At 48.9% G+C, this 15,249-nt stretch overlaps 1 protein-coding gene across 7 annotated transcripts in view; it reads right to left on the bottom strand.

Moving 5' to 3' along the window:
• Positions 1 to 3,593: 3,593 nt before the first annotated feature.
• The window catches only part of GATA4 (GATA binding protein 4), an 83,425-nt gene continuing 71,769 nt past the window's right edge, over positions 3,594 to 15,249 (bottom strand). For 6 of the 7 annotated variants that reach the window (XM_045988160.1, XM_045988151.1, XM_045988184.1 and 3 more), the window contains 5 exons: positions 13,935 to 14,104; positions 12,591 to 12,716; positions 8,790 to 8,877; positions 7,113 to 7,261; positions 3,594 to 5,473 (listed from right to left, as the gene is read on the bottom strand). In XM_045988160.1, the coding sequence (XP_045844116.1) occupies positions 5,291 to 5,473; positions 7,113 to 7,261; positions 8,790 to 8,877; positions 12,591 to 12,716; positions 13,935 to 14,104 (716 nt within the window). In that variant the 3' untranslated portion in view covers positions 3,594 to 5,290. The remainder of the gene's footprint in view (positions 5,474 to 7,112; positions 7,262 to 8,789; positions 8,878 to 12,590; positions 12,717 to 13,934; positions 14,105 to 15,249) is intronic. The other variant, XM_045988192.1, reaches the window with a different exon arrangement.

Raw genomic sequence — 15,249 nt, 5'->3', positions numbered from 1 at the left:
AGGAAAAGCCTAAATAATCATGTAAATAAAACAATTTCAAATCATGAGAATTATGGCAGGGGTAGGATGGGGGGAAGGGAACTTTGGCCATGGTAAGGCTGGGAGCCATATTAAGGAAATCTCAAGGTTGAGCTGCACCAGGAAACAGTTATCAAGGATGTCACAGAGCCAGGGGGTACATGGGTTGACCTCCCGAAAGTGTTTCCCACCCATATCGCTAGAGCAGTGCTGGGGGATTCTTTGAATAATAGAGCATTGCCTTTAGGATGAAAAGCACATTACCTATTGTTTTGTTTGGCAGAGAGGCCTGGTCTTAGGCCTAGTGAGGATTCTGTTATTTCAGTCTTTTCTTACCATACCCATCCCCCATCCCAGCTCAAACGTCTCAGATAATCAAGAACCCTAGAAATAATGGACATTGCCAATTTTTTATTTTCTTGAGTTCCAAAGGAAAAGAACAAGGGAGGAAAGGAGAAGTCTAAATTGTTTACATCTCATTAGAACCATTTCATTTGAGCAACTCTACCTTATAGAAGAGGCCACACGAAGGGTGCCTGGGTGGCTCAGTGGGTTAAAGCCTCTGCCTTCGGCTCAGGTCATGATCTCAAGGTCCTGGGATCGAGCCCCACGTCAGTCTCTCTGCTCAGCAGGGAGCCTGCTTCCCTTCCTATCTCTCTGTCTGCCTCTCTGCCTACTTGTGATCTCTGTCTGTCAAATGAATAAATAAAATCTTAAAAAGAAAAAAAAAGAAGAAGAGGCTGCACAAGAGACTGCAGTCCTTGTAAAGGGTCTACAGTACAGTCTATTTACAAGTATTGTGCTTCTTCTGAGTAACTCCTAGCAATCAGAGTTTCAACTGGTTAGAAACCTGCCACTCCTCCGTGATTAGAGCAGCAGGTACCCCTATTTAAAAACCTCTTATAAACCTTATAAAATCCTTATAAAAGGATAGGTGGAGCTGGGCCCATCCTCGTTTCTCAGGTGAAAGGGGGCCACCGCAGTTGTAGGACAGAAGGCAATCACCAGAGAGCAGGGAGTGGAGAGGTTGGAGTGTGTGTATGTGTGTGCGTGTGCGTGCGTGCGTGTGTGTGTGTGTGTGTGTGTGTGTGTGTGTGAAGTGTAGGCAAGGAGGTCTCATTTATCACCCTTCACTCAGCAGGAGAAACTCCCTCTTTGTGTCCATCTGAAGACCTCCCCACAAAGGGCCTGCAACCACTTCTAGAGGCTGGGCCCGAGCGCTGGGTGCCTTGCAGGTTTTTTCTGAACTCCTCTGTTCCTGGTAACTGCCAGCACCACTGTAGATCACCTCTGAAAAACTGAACCCACGCGCTCCAGGCTTCAGACCAAAAGCAAACCGGACTTGGAAAAATGAGTTCTGTTTTCATGTTCTCTGTGCTTGGATTGTTTAGTTCTCACAGTTACTGAACAGTCTATTTGCAAGCGACATGCCACAGCTCCTAGAGGGGAGACAAAAATCCTCCTGGACCCAGTGTGGTTTAGAATAGCGGCATGCCCCAGGAGGCTGCAGGACAGAAGCCTCAGTGGCTGAAATAAAAGACACATCCGGGGGCAGAGACCTTGGGAATCCAGGTTCCACCAACTCCCAGGCTAAACTTTGAAGCTCTGAGGCTGGTTCTTGGTTATGGGATGACACACCTATTTGGGTTGTTATGGGAGATGGCATTTGGTGTTCTAGCTTCAAGCAAGGCAAGGATGAGATCTGAAGAGTAGTCTCCAGAGTCGGAAATGATCAAAAAGCAAAAAACGACAACAACAACAAAGCCTCCACTCCAAAAGCAGCTTTCAAGTGGCTATTTCTTATGCACTCAGTATTCAGGTGTGTCAAGTTCTAGGAGCTCGAGGGGTGGGAGGTTCATCCAAATAACCCGTACCCAGTTCCATGAGGTGCATGTCCAGTGAATATAAACATATTTCCACTCTTACCATCCCAAGCCAGGTATAATCACAGCTAAACGTGCTACAAAAATTAAAAAATGCTCTCCGACTATTATTTTAAACTGCACTTCCAAAGGTTTTGCCCTAGCAAGAGGTGAGAATGTGAAGGATTGATTAACCTGGACACATGCCTTGTCTGCTTCACTCACCACATCAGGCCAGACATTCACTGTAATGATGCCATCGTTGAGAGGGCGCCCCCCATCTCCAATCCTTCCACACCAGCCACTTCCTGCCCCTCTGGGAATTGCATCGTTTAGAATATCCTGATTGATAGCAACTTGACCTCTTCTGAGGATGGACGTGATCTGGGGAAGCAACCAAGTCTGGTGAGCAGGGAAGCTGAATCCAGCTTGCTGATACCATCTGAGCTGAAGAGCAAGTTATGACTCTGAATGAGGTTGTTCTGAAAGCCATTCCTAGGGGCCCCTGGGTGGCTCAGTCATTAAGCATCTGCCTTTGGCTTAGGTCATGATCCCAGGGTCTGGTTTGAGCCCTGCAACGGACTCCCTGCTTGGCCAGAAGCCTGCTTCTCCCTCTCCCACTCCCCCTGCTTGTGTTCCCTCTCTTGCTGTGTGTCTGTCAAATACATAAATAAAACCTTAAAACAAAACAAAACAAAAAAGCCATTCCTAAAGGGAAGTGGCAGATGTCTTCAGCCAAGACTTAGTCATCAGATAACGTGTGCTTCCCAAAACCAGCATAAATCCCATTAGGGTTTATGTTTTTGAATCTCTTATTACTCATAGTTGTCAGTCATTCACTACACATTCTTCTGGATTATGCCTATGTTTATTTAGTAGGTTTAACTCTTCCTTAGCAAATTTAAAAGCTTTTCTAATTTTACATAAAATATTGGTTGTCCTAAGTTTTTTTCCCCTTACCTGCTCAGAAATAATGGGGGGGGGTGCTCTGAAAAGCCAAGGCCACAGTTGCCCGTGGGTTTGGCAAAAGCCAGGTGAGAGCAGCAGGCGACCACCAAGAATAGCTCTGAATGGGGGCAGGTTTGCTGGTGTGGGTCCCATCCCACAGGTACTGAGTCAGAGGGTGGCCTCAGGCCCACTGCCCCCACTCCTAGCCCACTTTTACAATGAAGTGATTAAGCCATTCTGTTGCCTAAGCAAGTGAAGACAAATGGATAAGGGACAAGTTTTCATCTCTCTAGAAGCTGGTTTGGATCAAACCATAAAGAAGTGGACGAGGGCAAGAACAAGTTAGGGTGATCTTAAGCCAGGTGGGCTGGACAGACCACCGCCCTGCGCTCTGCCTCACGCCCCACCCCCCACCCCTGCTGGCCCTGAGGAAAGCTCTAGAAATGGCCCCCTTCATCAGACAGCAATTGTTGGGCCAAAGGAACTTTAGTTGATGGCTGGCCCGACCCTCTATTTGGAAACCAAAGCGTAGAGGTTACCGGGCAAGGTGGCAAAATAATCAGTAGCAGGGCTCAGAGGAGGGTTCTTTTCACTAGCTACCATCTCATATAGAAGTCCTGGCCAACTGTCATAAATGAGTGAATGGAGAACACAATTTTGTGCAGTCTATGGGCAGATCCGCGAAGGGGCCTCCGTGACTCCGGACTACCTCGCAAAGGGCAGCATCAAGCCTCCCAGTAATAATGACCTCTGAAGGAGGAGAAGGAAAAGAGGAGTACAGATGAATTTATTAGTTAAATACTGATTTTACAGCCATTCCACCTTAAGACAATGTTAACAGGTTTGTGGGTTAGGAAGGTACACGAGGGTGGCCTTCATGGAAGAAAGCGATGTAAATGATGATTAAAACAGAATCTTGGCTTAAAAATATTCTCTGCTACAGCCAGGAGGATTTGGGGGTCGGGAGCTGGGCCTCTGAGGGGAGAATGTAGGAAGGCCACAGTCAGCTATAGCTCTGCTGCTGAGGAGGCCCAGGAAAGAGGAGTCTCTGTGAGCCCCAGCATCACGGGCAGGAACAGCAACTCAGACCGAAGAAGGCCAATTCCAGATGAGCACAGGGCTGGAGGCTCCCACAGGGCCCACCCTCCGTGTCTTCTCTGTCATCGTCTTTCCATCTGAGTTCGGTTTTGTTGTGTTTGTTTGCTTTGATGTTGCAACATCCGGAGCTGTTTGATTCCCGGACAAGAGACTCAGACTTCCTGCTGAGGAAAGGAAGCAGGTGCTGGAGCTCCACACCCCTTGGATGAACTTGGCCTGCTGTCTGACCAAGAGGCACATCTCTACAGAACAAGAGCGGCCGTCAGCGAGATCCAAGTACAAGAGAGCCAGAATCCACAGAAAGCCCCTGCCCCGCCCAGGGGCCGGCCCCAGCCCCGGGGATGGTGTCCACCAGACATGCTCTCCGGAAGGATCTCAAGTCTTAGATGAGTGTTTGTCAAACTTGCTTTAGCAGCAGAACCTTTATGTACTTCCTCGGACCCTGACTGTGGGTGACAGGGTGGAAGAAGGATTTGGGGCACGGCTGAAGGGGAGGCTGCTGTGGCTAGACTGCCGAGCTCCTGTTTTGCAGAGCGAGACACCTGTTCAAGCTGAAGGCAGAGCTGAATCACTCAGCAGTGGAGGGATTTTTATTTTCAGAGGCCTTGGGCGGTGAGGAGAAGGGACTGGAGGTTTGAGCCGAGAGCCAGGGAAAGGAACTCGGGAGAGGCGAAGTTGCCAAGGTGTGATGTGGCCAAGGCACACCTTGCAGTGGGTGAAGCGGCCCTCTCCTCCCTGTCCCCGTGAAGCATTCAGTGGCATCGGGGCCACACCCGACACTTCCTGGGTCAAGATTCGGTACTGAGGAATGCAGGGGTGTGCCAAGCCTGAAGGGGGAGTGCTGGACAGAGGCAGCAGCGGCCTGGAGGGGCTTGTTGCATCCACACACGTCAAACAGGTGCCCTGGTTCAGGCTGGACCAGGGGTCCCAGCGCCTAGCCACCTCCACCCACCCTCAGAACCCCAGTGCTGGGAACACCATGGAAAAAAACCACCATCTCAGGCCACAGTGGTGGAAGGGAAGGGCAAAAGGACATCGAGTCTCTTGCAGGGGAGGGTTGGGGTGGAAAACAAGAGAGAAGTCTCTTAGTCCACAGAAGGGGCTTAAATGTGCTCATGGTGAAGGGTGGGTTCTTCCAGGTCAGAGTCTGGGCTCTTCCCAGGAGCCCACCCTTGAAAAGGCATCTGACAAAATCCAACACCCACTTCCCCTAACCAAACTGTCAATTTCAAGTTTCTTCCCAGTTGTTCTTCTGGAGTCATTCCCCAACAGAACGGGCTGGCTCCTGGGGCCCCAGAGCCTCATCGCTGCCGTCCTCCAAGTCCCAAGTCCGTGCAGGAATCTGAGGAGGGAAGGAGGTGACATTATGCAGTGATTATGTCCCCATGACTGTCAGACAAGGCCAGACTGTTCCAAGGGTCCTGCTTGGAGCTGGGCTGCGGTGACTGGCTGACAGAAGATGCGTAGCCTTGTGGGGAGAGTTTCAGGGCTGAGAGGACCGGGTGGATGGAGGGCCCGTGGCTGGACATCGCACTGACTGAGAATGTCTGTAAGCAAAAAGTATAAGATGAGCTCAATGGAGTCATTCCTCAGGACTCGGGATGGGGAGGGTCTGGGCTGGGAAGGGGAGCCCCATGACACAGATGTCCCCAGGCTGGCTCCCCCACCAGGAAAGGGATGAGGGGAGAGGACCCGAGGACAAGGTCAGGATAAGAAACCAAGCAGCACGTGTCTCGTTTTTCCAAACCCCTGTGCCATGGGATGTGAAGGGTCTGTGTGATTCATTTGCTGCTTCTGAGCACTGGGACCCAGTAGGGGTGTGGATATTGTGGTTTCTCAGAAGGCTCTGATAGTTACATGAGACATTTTCTATGGTTTTATCACCATCACCATCAGATCTCCATGCCCAGAAGGGGCTCCTGGCTCTCCTGGTTCTATGAGAACAGCTTCTTTACCTTGACAGTAAAAAGCTTTTTAGGATATAGCCTCCCTCAAGTGCACGTGGAGAACAGATCAGGACTAACAGGAAACAGTAACCAAGTGTGGGACTATCCTCATCCCAAACAGGGGAACCAAAGAGGGAAGGGGTTGGGGAGTCGGAATGCCATCATATTCGAAAGAGGGAAATGATAGTTTTGCTGACCCGTCTTCAGGACACATTTTGAGGCCAGAGCTGTAGCTGACCCTCATCAAATGGCACCGTGCCCGTGACCTCCACACCAACCCTCTGTGCCCACCCACCCTGCCCCTTGTAGTTTCCACACCTTTGCCCATGCCAAGAGGGTCATCTTCCTTCCCCTCTCCCTGTTAAAATCTATCCATCCTGAGGCCCCTGGGTGGCTCAGTCGTTAAGCATCTGCCTTCCACTCAGGTCATGATCCCAGAGTCCTGGGATTGAATCCCGGCATCGGCATTGGGCTTCCTGCTCACTGGGGAGTCTGCTTCTCCCTCTGCCCCTCCCCCAGACTTGTGCTCTCTCTTGCGCTTGTTCTCTCTCTCTCAAATGAATAAATAAAATCTTTTTTTTTTAAGGTTTTATTTATTTATTTGAGAGAGAGATAGAGAGAGAGAGCATGAGCGAGGAGAAGGTCAAAGAGAGAAGCAGACTCCCCGTGGAGCCGGGAGCCCGATGCGGGACTCGATCCCGGGACTCCGGGACCACGACCTGAGCCAAAGGCAGTCGTCCAACCAACTGAGCCACCCAGGCGTCCCAATAAATAAAATCTTAAAAAAAATCTATCCATCCTTCAAGGTGAAGGCCAAACCACCTCTCACTTAGGAGACAGGCTTGCCCAGAAAGCCCATGTGCCACCTTGTACAGCCCGCTACAGTCATATGGCCATCCCTCAAGGCACACAGCCTGACTCAGGTTGTGGGTTGTGTCCCAATGTGTCCCTTCGCATTCCCTGTGTCCAAAGGTCCCAGCATGGAGGAGCTACTCAACATTTGTGTGTCACAGCTGTGTGCCCAAATCATCCTAACTTGATCAGATGTGTTAAAACAGACCCTCATGCAGACAACCTCTAGCCTCAGTGGGGCCCCAAGGCCACCAAGCAACTCCTGCTGCCACCTGCTGGGGCCCAGCTACAGCTCCCGTGTTCCAGTGCTGACCCAGCCACCTGGTCCTTGGCGGGGTACCACCGTCCCACCGGCGGTCCTATGCCCCCCGCCTGGGGAGGGGTGTACCTGGGACATGGAGCTGCTGTGCCCGTAGTGGGACGACAGCCCGGGCTCTGTCTTGATGGGACGCATCTCTTCGCTGCTGCTGGTGGCTGCGTTGCTGGAGTTGCTGGAAGCGCTGCTGGCGGGAGGAAGGCTCTCACCACCCGAGGGACCTAGAATAAGGCAGAGTCAGGACACCCAGACCAGCGGCAGGGGCAAAGGGATGGCAGTCCTTGGAGACAGCCAGAGTAGGTCCATGCTAACGGCGTTATTTATAGTTGCCAGGGAGGGAGGCAGGGTCCTTCATGAGTGCTAGGCAGCGGTTCTCAAAATGGGACACACGAAAATACCGGAATTTCAAGGGAACTTTCTCAAGGGACGGGCTCACCACCCCGGATTCCAAACCCTTGAGATCACATGTGTCTCAGGATTCAAAAGTGTCTGGATTTTAATACAGTATGTTACAGAATACTTCCAGTGGTGCCTGAGGCAACACCCCTTAATGAAGTACATTCATGGTTCTGCAGCAAAATACGTCAATCTCCACACATGAGATAAATAAAGGCTATAAATAGCGGAATCTGTTCACATGAGGTTTTGCTGCCTAATCTGGCTCCCTGGATCTGGAATTTCGGAGATGGGGCTGTTCCCCTGAACTAAATGCTCGCTCTCCCTGTCCCTGCGGCATATAAGGTCATGACGTTCCCCAGGACATGGTGCTGTACTTCTACAACAGTGTGGACACAGGCAGAGAGGCAGAGGGCCACTGGGCTGGGACATGGAAAATTCTAGCGAGACTTACTGCCCGAAGGGGTAAGCGCTGTGGAATCTGGGAAAGGAGAACTTTGGCTATGGTCTCAGCAGTGGAAAGGGGAAATCTGTTTGTCATGCCTTAGATTAAAAGATAAAGTTCCCATCGGATCAGCTGATTTATTTTCTGTGCAATGGCAGTTACTTCCCGTGAAATCTTTAATTGGGTAGCGGTGCTGAGGAGGGAGCACTCTTGATAGGAACATGAGTCGTCCTCACTCTTCACCTAGAAACTGAGATGGTACAGCGCCTGCGATGGAATACGGACCCGGAAGTGTAAAACCTTGGGGTTTAATTCCAGGTCTACCCACTCATGGCTGTGTGACTCTAGCTAAGTTACTAACCTCTCTGCGCCTCAGTTTGCTCAGGAGTAAAATGGGGATAATGAGTCATATGGGGAGCTTTAAGGACCAATGAACTACTAATGGTAAAACAGCTTTCTAAAATGCTAGGTACTACATGATGTTAACTGTGCACTGGCTTACAAATCAAGGCTTACTGATGGGGTCCTGTCTTCCTAGATCCCAGTTATCTCAAGGAGAACATAAAGGAACTGAGCTCTTGAATGGCCGGCTGCAGCAAAGAAGATGGAGGGACAAGTAGTGTTCTTTTCTGTTTCTGGCTCCCAACCGCTCCAGCTGGCCCACTAGTGCCTTTGCACCTGGCAGTCATCACGCACCTTGAACTGAGCCTGCTTTAAAAGCTCCCCAGATGTTGCATGGTGATGCTACTTCTCCCTGGGTTATCATTCTGTCCTGAATAGTGGGGGCTGCACAATGCTCTCATGCCTCACTAGCCTGGGCTGGCCCACCCAGCCAAGAATACCTGGTTTTCACATACTCCAAGGGCCACGGAGTTAGTCATACAATTACTCACAATTCTTTTCCTCACCTGCTGGTGTCTTAGATTTATTAAGGTTCTTGGGCTTCCGTTTTCTGGTCTGAATCCCCTCTTTCCGCATTGCAAGAGGCCTTGGGACCTAGAGGGTTACAAGTCAATATATATGGTTTTCCACTTATACATGATCTGTTACAGTATTTAAACATGCACACACACTATGAGAAGGCAACATCAAAGCAATTCCTCTACAAACCTCAGGGCTGGGACTAGGTGAGTCAGCCCCAGGCACACCTGGAGAAAGAAATCAAATATGTATTGAGCTCCTTTACTACACGCTGTGTTACACTCACCCTAGAGAAATACAGGCGTAAAGGCAACATTCCTTCCCTCCAGAGTTTCAGTTGACTGGGAAAGACAGACAAGCAGGAAACAACCAAACTCATAGGTGATGTGGGAGAATGGAGAAGAAACACTAAGCTGTGTTCCCAGCTAGGGAGGAGGGGAAGTGGTACAAGACCATATCAATGAAGGCTTCACTCAGGAGGTGATGCCTAAGTTGTGGGAGGTCAGCAAGTAGACAAGGGGCAGGCATTTCAGGCAGCAGGAACAGTTTTTGCAAAAACTTTAGTTTATCAGCAAAATCAGGACACGATGAAAAGGACAAGGGGGTGCTATTAATAATTATGCCAAGAAAATAGGCAGACACTGGGCCAGCCCCCGTGAATTGAGAGTTCAAGTCACTCTACTTAGAGCAGTTCAGCACTGCGTTAAGTCTAGTTGGGGCCAAATGTGGTCTTTCCATGGGGGGTGGGGAGCAACAAGAGATCCTGTTGGGGACACTGCCCTGTGGCCAGGTCCTGAGATAAACTGCCATGGACAACACTTTTATTGCACTGACTTCTCATAAACAAGCAGTGACTGTCAAGTGTCATGCTCTTGAACCACGCACAGGTGCCTAGACAACGGTCTGGGGAAGAGGCTTGTTAGATCATCTTTCAAGTATTTTTAAATAGCATGACTTCCCCACATTTGGTTTCTTAGGCCAGGTCAACCAAATCTTTTAATTCCTGGTCCCTGCTTGTCTCCTGGATGGGATTCATAAAGGCCATGCTTGAAACACTGAAAGAAAAGTAATTACCCACTTCAGAGATTAAACATGGAATGGTTAAGGGGTGCCTGGGTGGCTCAGTGGGTTAAAGCCTCTGCCTTCAGCTCAGGTCATGATCACAGGGTCCTGGGATGGAGCCCCACAGCGGGCTGTCTGCTCAGTGAGGAGCTTGCTTCCTCCTCTCTCTCTCTCTCTGCCTGCCTTTCTGCCTACTTGTGATCTCTGTCAAATAAATAAATAAAATCTTAAAAACAACAACAACAAAAAAACCCCCATGGAATGGTTAAGAGAAATGCAGCTGGTTAGATGAACCTGAACCTGCCTTCTGGTCAACTGAGAGTTGGATCCAACAGTATTCCCACCTTTGGAGGAAAGTGTCCTCTCTTCTCTCTAGCCCCCAACCCTGACTTTGGCCCATTTGAAGCCCATCCTGACCTCAGAAGAATATAGCCCTCATGTTTATGCCCACCAACCTCAATACTTTAAAAAAAATTGTGTAAAATACACATAACATAAAATCTATCATCTCAACCCTTTCTAGTAGTGTTAAGGATATTCACAACGTCATGCAACCATCACCACCTTCTGTCTCCAGATCACTTCTCATCTTGAAAACTGAAACTCTGTCCTCATTAAACACGAACTCCCTATTTCCCCGTTTGCCAGCCCCTGGCAGCCCCTATTCTACTTTCTGTCTCTATGAGTTTGATTAGTCTGGGTACCTCGTGTAAGTAGAATCACATGGAACTTGTCCTTTGTGACTGACTTCTTTCACTTAGCATGATGACTTCAACATTCATCCACCTGGTACTGTGTGTCCGGATGTCCTTTTAAAGGCTGACTGGTAATCCATTGCAAGAACAGACCACATTTTGCTTACCCAACTGTGGACACTTGGGTTGCTTTCACCTTTGGCTATTGTGAATAATGCTACTGTGGACATGAGGACACGCATATCTGTTCAAGGCTCTGCTTTCCATTCTTTTTGGATCTATACCCAGAAGTGGGATTGCAGGGTCATTTTCTAATTCTATTTTTTTAAATTTTTTTAAGGACAAAATCTTTTTAATACCTGCATAATATTCCTTTCCCCATTTCTTCTACCATTCCCCTATTGAAGAACATGAGTTTCTTCAACCATTTCCCTACTGAGGGTTTTTTTCCTCCATTCTCTCTATCACAGTGACTCAACAAACATCCTTGATAAACTTTTCTGCAGAAAGAGGTATATTTTCTTATGACTGGTCTTAACTATATTTTGGCTATTTTTTTCTTTCTCACTAACAAGAAAACATGGTACACATCTCATGAGGAGCACTGAACAATGTACAGAATTGTTGGATCACTGGGGCACCTGGGTGGCTGACTAAGTGTCTGACTCTTGGTTTTGGCTCAAGTCACGACCTCAGGGTTGTGAGATCAAGCCCTGTGTTGGCACAGGCTCTCTGCTCAGCACAGGGTCTGCTTAATACTCTCTCTCCCTTTCCCTCTACTCTTCCCCTCCCTCAAGTAAACTAAAAAAAAAAACCTGTTGAATCACTATATTGCACACCTGAAACTAAAATAATACCATATGTTAACTACACTGGAATTAAAACTAAAAAACTAATTTAAAAAAAGAAAGAAAACATGAGAAGATTCATGAAGACTAAGGTAATAATGCCCCCCCACCATCCCTCGGTCATCACTCCTGTCCTATGGGGCAACTGGAGTACCGGCCTCTTACGTTTCTTACACTTGAAAACATCTGCCAACATGTACGCACACATACAGATCTACACATGTATGTACGTGTGTGCTCATCCACCCATCCATCTGTATCTGTCTGTGTTTAACACAACCACACCCCCATAGTATGGGGGCATAGTATGTATATTACTTCACAATGTGCTTTTTTGTTACTCCAAGTCAAGATACATGGCTCTAATTTGGTATTTCTTAAATTTCTGCACAATACTCCCCATCATAATATCACCACAATTTAATCAACCATTCCTTTATGAGGCTTTAGGATGGTTTCTAGTTTTTGCCAGTACAAATGCTGCAGCAATAAACAGTTCAAATGTCATTACATACTGATTCTTTTATCGTTTTACAGGCTAGCTTCCCAAAAGCAGAGCTGCTGGTCAAAAGATATGTGTGTTTTTTATCCTTAATAAGTACTGCCAGGGACACCTGGGTGCCTCAGTTCATTGGGCATCAGACTCCTGATTTCTGCTCAGGTCATGATCTCAGGGTCCTGGGATCAAGTGCCACATTGGGCTCCTTGCTCAGCAGGGGAGTCTGCTTCTCCCTCTCCCTCTGTCTGCCACTCCCCCTGCTTGAGTGTTCTCTCTCTCTCTCTGTGTGTGTGTCAAATAAACAAAATCTTAAAAAAAAAAAAAAAAAAAGTACTGCGAGGGAAATTTCCCAATGAACACTTGCAGTAAGTCACATGCCAATCAATACCATAAGAGATCATTCCCCCAAATCTACACCAGCCTTTAACCACACCGGCTCCAGAGCTCGGACTCCCAGCCTCTAGGAATGTAGAAATAAATGTCTGCTGTACACAAGCCACGAGGTCTGCGGTGCTTTATGGCAGCCCACATGGTCCAAGACAGCCTTTAAGGTTCCTTCCAAATCTCAGTGTCTTTGCAGAGAGGGCAACGATGACGTCAAGTCTGCAAGTGGCAGGACCAGTGAGAGCTAGGGGATGGGGACGCTGGTGCGGCTGGGGGGCAGGGGCGGGATGGGCTACTCACGCCATGGAGCTTCATGTAGAGGCCGCAGGCATTGCACACCGGCTCACCCTCAGCGTTGCGGCGCCACAGCGTGGTGGTTGTGGTCTGGCAGTTGGCACAGGACAGGCCCACCCGGCGGGAAGCCGACTGCAACAGAGAAGCAGACCCTTCATGTCCAAGCGGAAGGCCCGCCGCTGCTGCTTTAGGTCGGGGGAGCCCCCAGGGGCTGGCCCGCCCTGAGTGGGTGGCGAGGTCATCTGGCAGAGGAGCCCTGAAGGAGAACCTCCGAGCAGTTGAAGGGCCAGATTCTCTCCTCAAGTTAGCCCTCCAGGCTGGGAGGGGGGCAGTACAGGGACTTCAGCCGCAGGAGGACAGTGAATTCTAATCCTCACTGGCATTAGTGGCATATCAATCATTCCTCAGACAGGGCCCTGGGGGCAGAAAAGCTTTCCTCAAAAGTAGAATAAATGTGAGGAAGAATTACTGCATTCAAGTGTCATCAGGGGCTGGATGGGCCTCGGGACCCCAAGAAAGTTAACCGTTAGGGCTTAACCCCTCTGTTCCTCCCTCCCTAATACACATGAAGCCTAGTTTGTGTTGGCCCAAATCAAATTATACTAGAAAAGAGCACAGAGCCAAGAACCAAAAACCCCATTACAAACCTTCCCAGCCATAGGGCCCAGCACACCCTGCTTAATCTCCCCTTGGGCTTTGGGTTTTATTAACCCATCAGCTGAAAACAGGGTAAGGAAGAGTTCCCCTTCCTCGTGGGGTTGATGTGAAAACAGGAGACGTCCAAGGCAAGGTTGGACTGGGAACCAGGAAGCCCGGACTCTGGTTCCAGATGGGAGAGTTGGTATCCCTGTGACCGCAGGTGAGGCTGTTGGCTGTGCCGAGCCTCACTTTTCACTTCTGCATAACGAAGGGCTTAAACTAGATGGTCTGGAACATCCTCGCAGCTGGAGCTAACTCTAAAGGTATCAGAAACTACTGTGTTGCCACCCATCCATACCTTCTTTTTTAAAGATGACTTGAGGGGCACCTGAGGGGCGCAGTCGGTTAAGTTTCTGCCTATGGCTCAGGTCATGATACCAGAGTCCCAAGATCAAGCCCCACCTTGTGGGGCTCCCTGCTCAGCAGGGTGTCTGTTCCTCCCTCTCCCTCTGCCCCTCCCCCTGCTTGTGCTCAATCTCTCTTAAATAAATAAATAAAATCTTTTTTAAAAACAAAAAAATAAAATATAAAAAAGATGACCTGAAGTCCAAAATTCAGACCCTGGGAATTTCCCACCAAGCTTGAGCCCCGACGCCAGCTGCCGAGAGAGGGAGAGACAGGCAGACTTGAGCAGTCGGGGTCCGTGCTTACCAGCCGGCGCTGGGGCTTGATCAGGGGCCGGTTGATGCCATTCATCTTGTGGTAGAGGCCGCAGGCGTTGCACAGGTAATGCCCCGTCCCGTCGCGCCTCCAGAGCGGGGTGGACATGGCCCCACAGTTGACACACTCCCTGCCTTCCGAGAAGTCATCAAACATATCTACTGGGTGGAAAAGAAGACGGAGGATTAATTCTTCCTGTTTGTGCCCAGAAACCTTAACTTCGGAGAATCCAGAGGCCGAGCACATGATGCCCTCTCCTTGCAAGGAGTACAAGGTGGATCAGCTTGGGGGGCCTCCCTTTTCCGGGCTCGGACCTCAAGCACTGGAGGCTCAGCTCACAGGACTGTCAAGGGAAGCAGACAGTCATACTCCTGGGTATCGCCGGCAGTTGCAGCAAGGCTCTCACTGGTCACGAGGAAAGGAAGACTCGACCAGCGATGGCCAGCAGGCTGCATTCTCGTCCCTCTCTCTCCTTCAGAGCCCCTAGCCCTGAGGTTCTCACCCAACACTGAATTCCGCCCAGACCTTTCTCCCCTCTTTTGTCCCTTCAAAGTTGAGATTCCTTTTCGCTTTCAATAAAAATAGGAAAACAAACAAAAGATTTACTCCAGAAAATTTAGAAAATAAAATGTGTAAAGAAAATACAAATGGGGGTGCCTGGGTGGCTCAGGCATTAAGCATCTGCCTTGGGCTCAGGTCATGATCCCAGGTGTCCTGGGACGGAGCCCTGCATCAGGCTCCCTGCTCAGCAGGAAGCCTGCTTCTCCCTCTCCCACTCCCCCTGCTTGTGTTCCCTCTCTTGCTGTGTTTCTCTCTGTCAAATTAAAAAAAAAGAAAATTTGAATGATATGTAATCCTCTGATTCCAAGATCACCAGTGTTATTAACCTTTTGTTCTATTCTAACCTTTGCAATACTTCATGTCTTGACACATACTTTGCCTAGTCGAGGTCAAGCTACATAATTTTGAGCCTATTTTTTTGCACGATACCAAGGCATGTTTTCCAAATTAGAAATTTTTCATCAACTCATTTTAGCATAGTACAGAATCCCATCATATCAATGTGCCATCCTTCATTATCATTAAACTTTTATTTAATCTCTACCCAGTTTCTGCTCATTTTGTGCACAAATCTTAGCATTTCTGCCTATTCCTTTGGATACTCCTCTAGGAGTAGAATTACTGAACCAAAGGGACTACATTTTTGGAAAGTTTTTGAAATTTTCAAACTGCCCTGCAAAAAGGGCTGTGATTCATTTTTGCTCATTTTTGTCATTTCAGTGTATCTGTATGATATGCTGTATCA

Source organism: Meles meles, chromosome 2 (assembly GCF_922984935.1).
Source record: "Meles meles chromosome 2, mMelMel3.1 paternal haplotype, whole genome shotgun sequence".
NCBI classification, from domain to species: domain Eukaryota; kingdom Metazoa; phylum Chordata; class Mammalia; order Carnivora; family Mustelidae; genus Meles; species Meles meles.
This window is presented reverse-complemented; position numbering and strand designations above follow the sequence as displayed.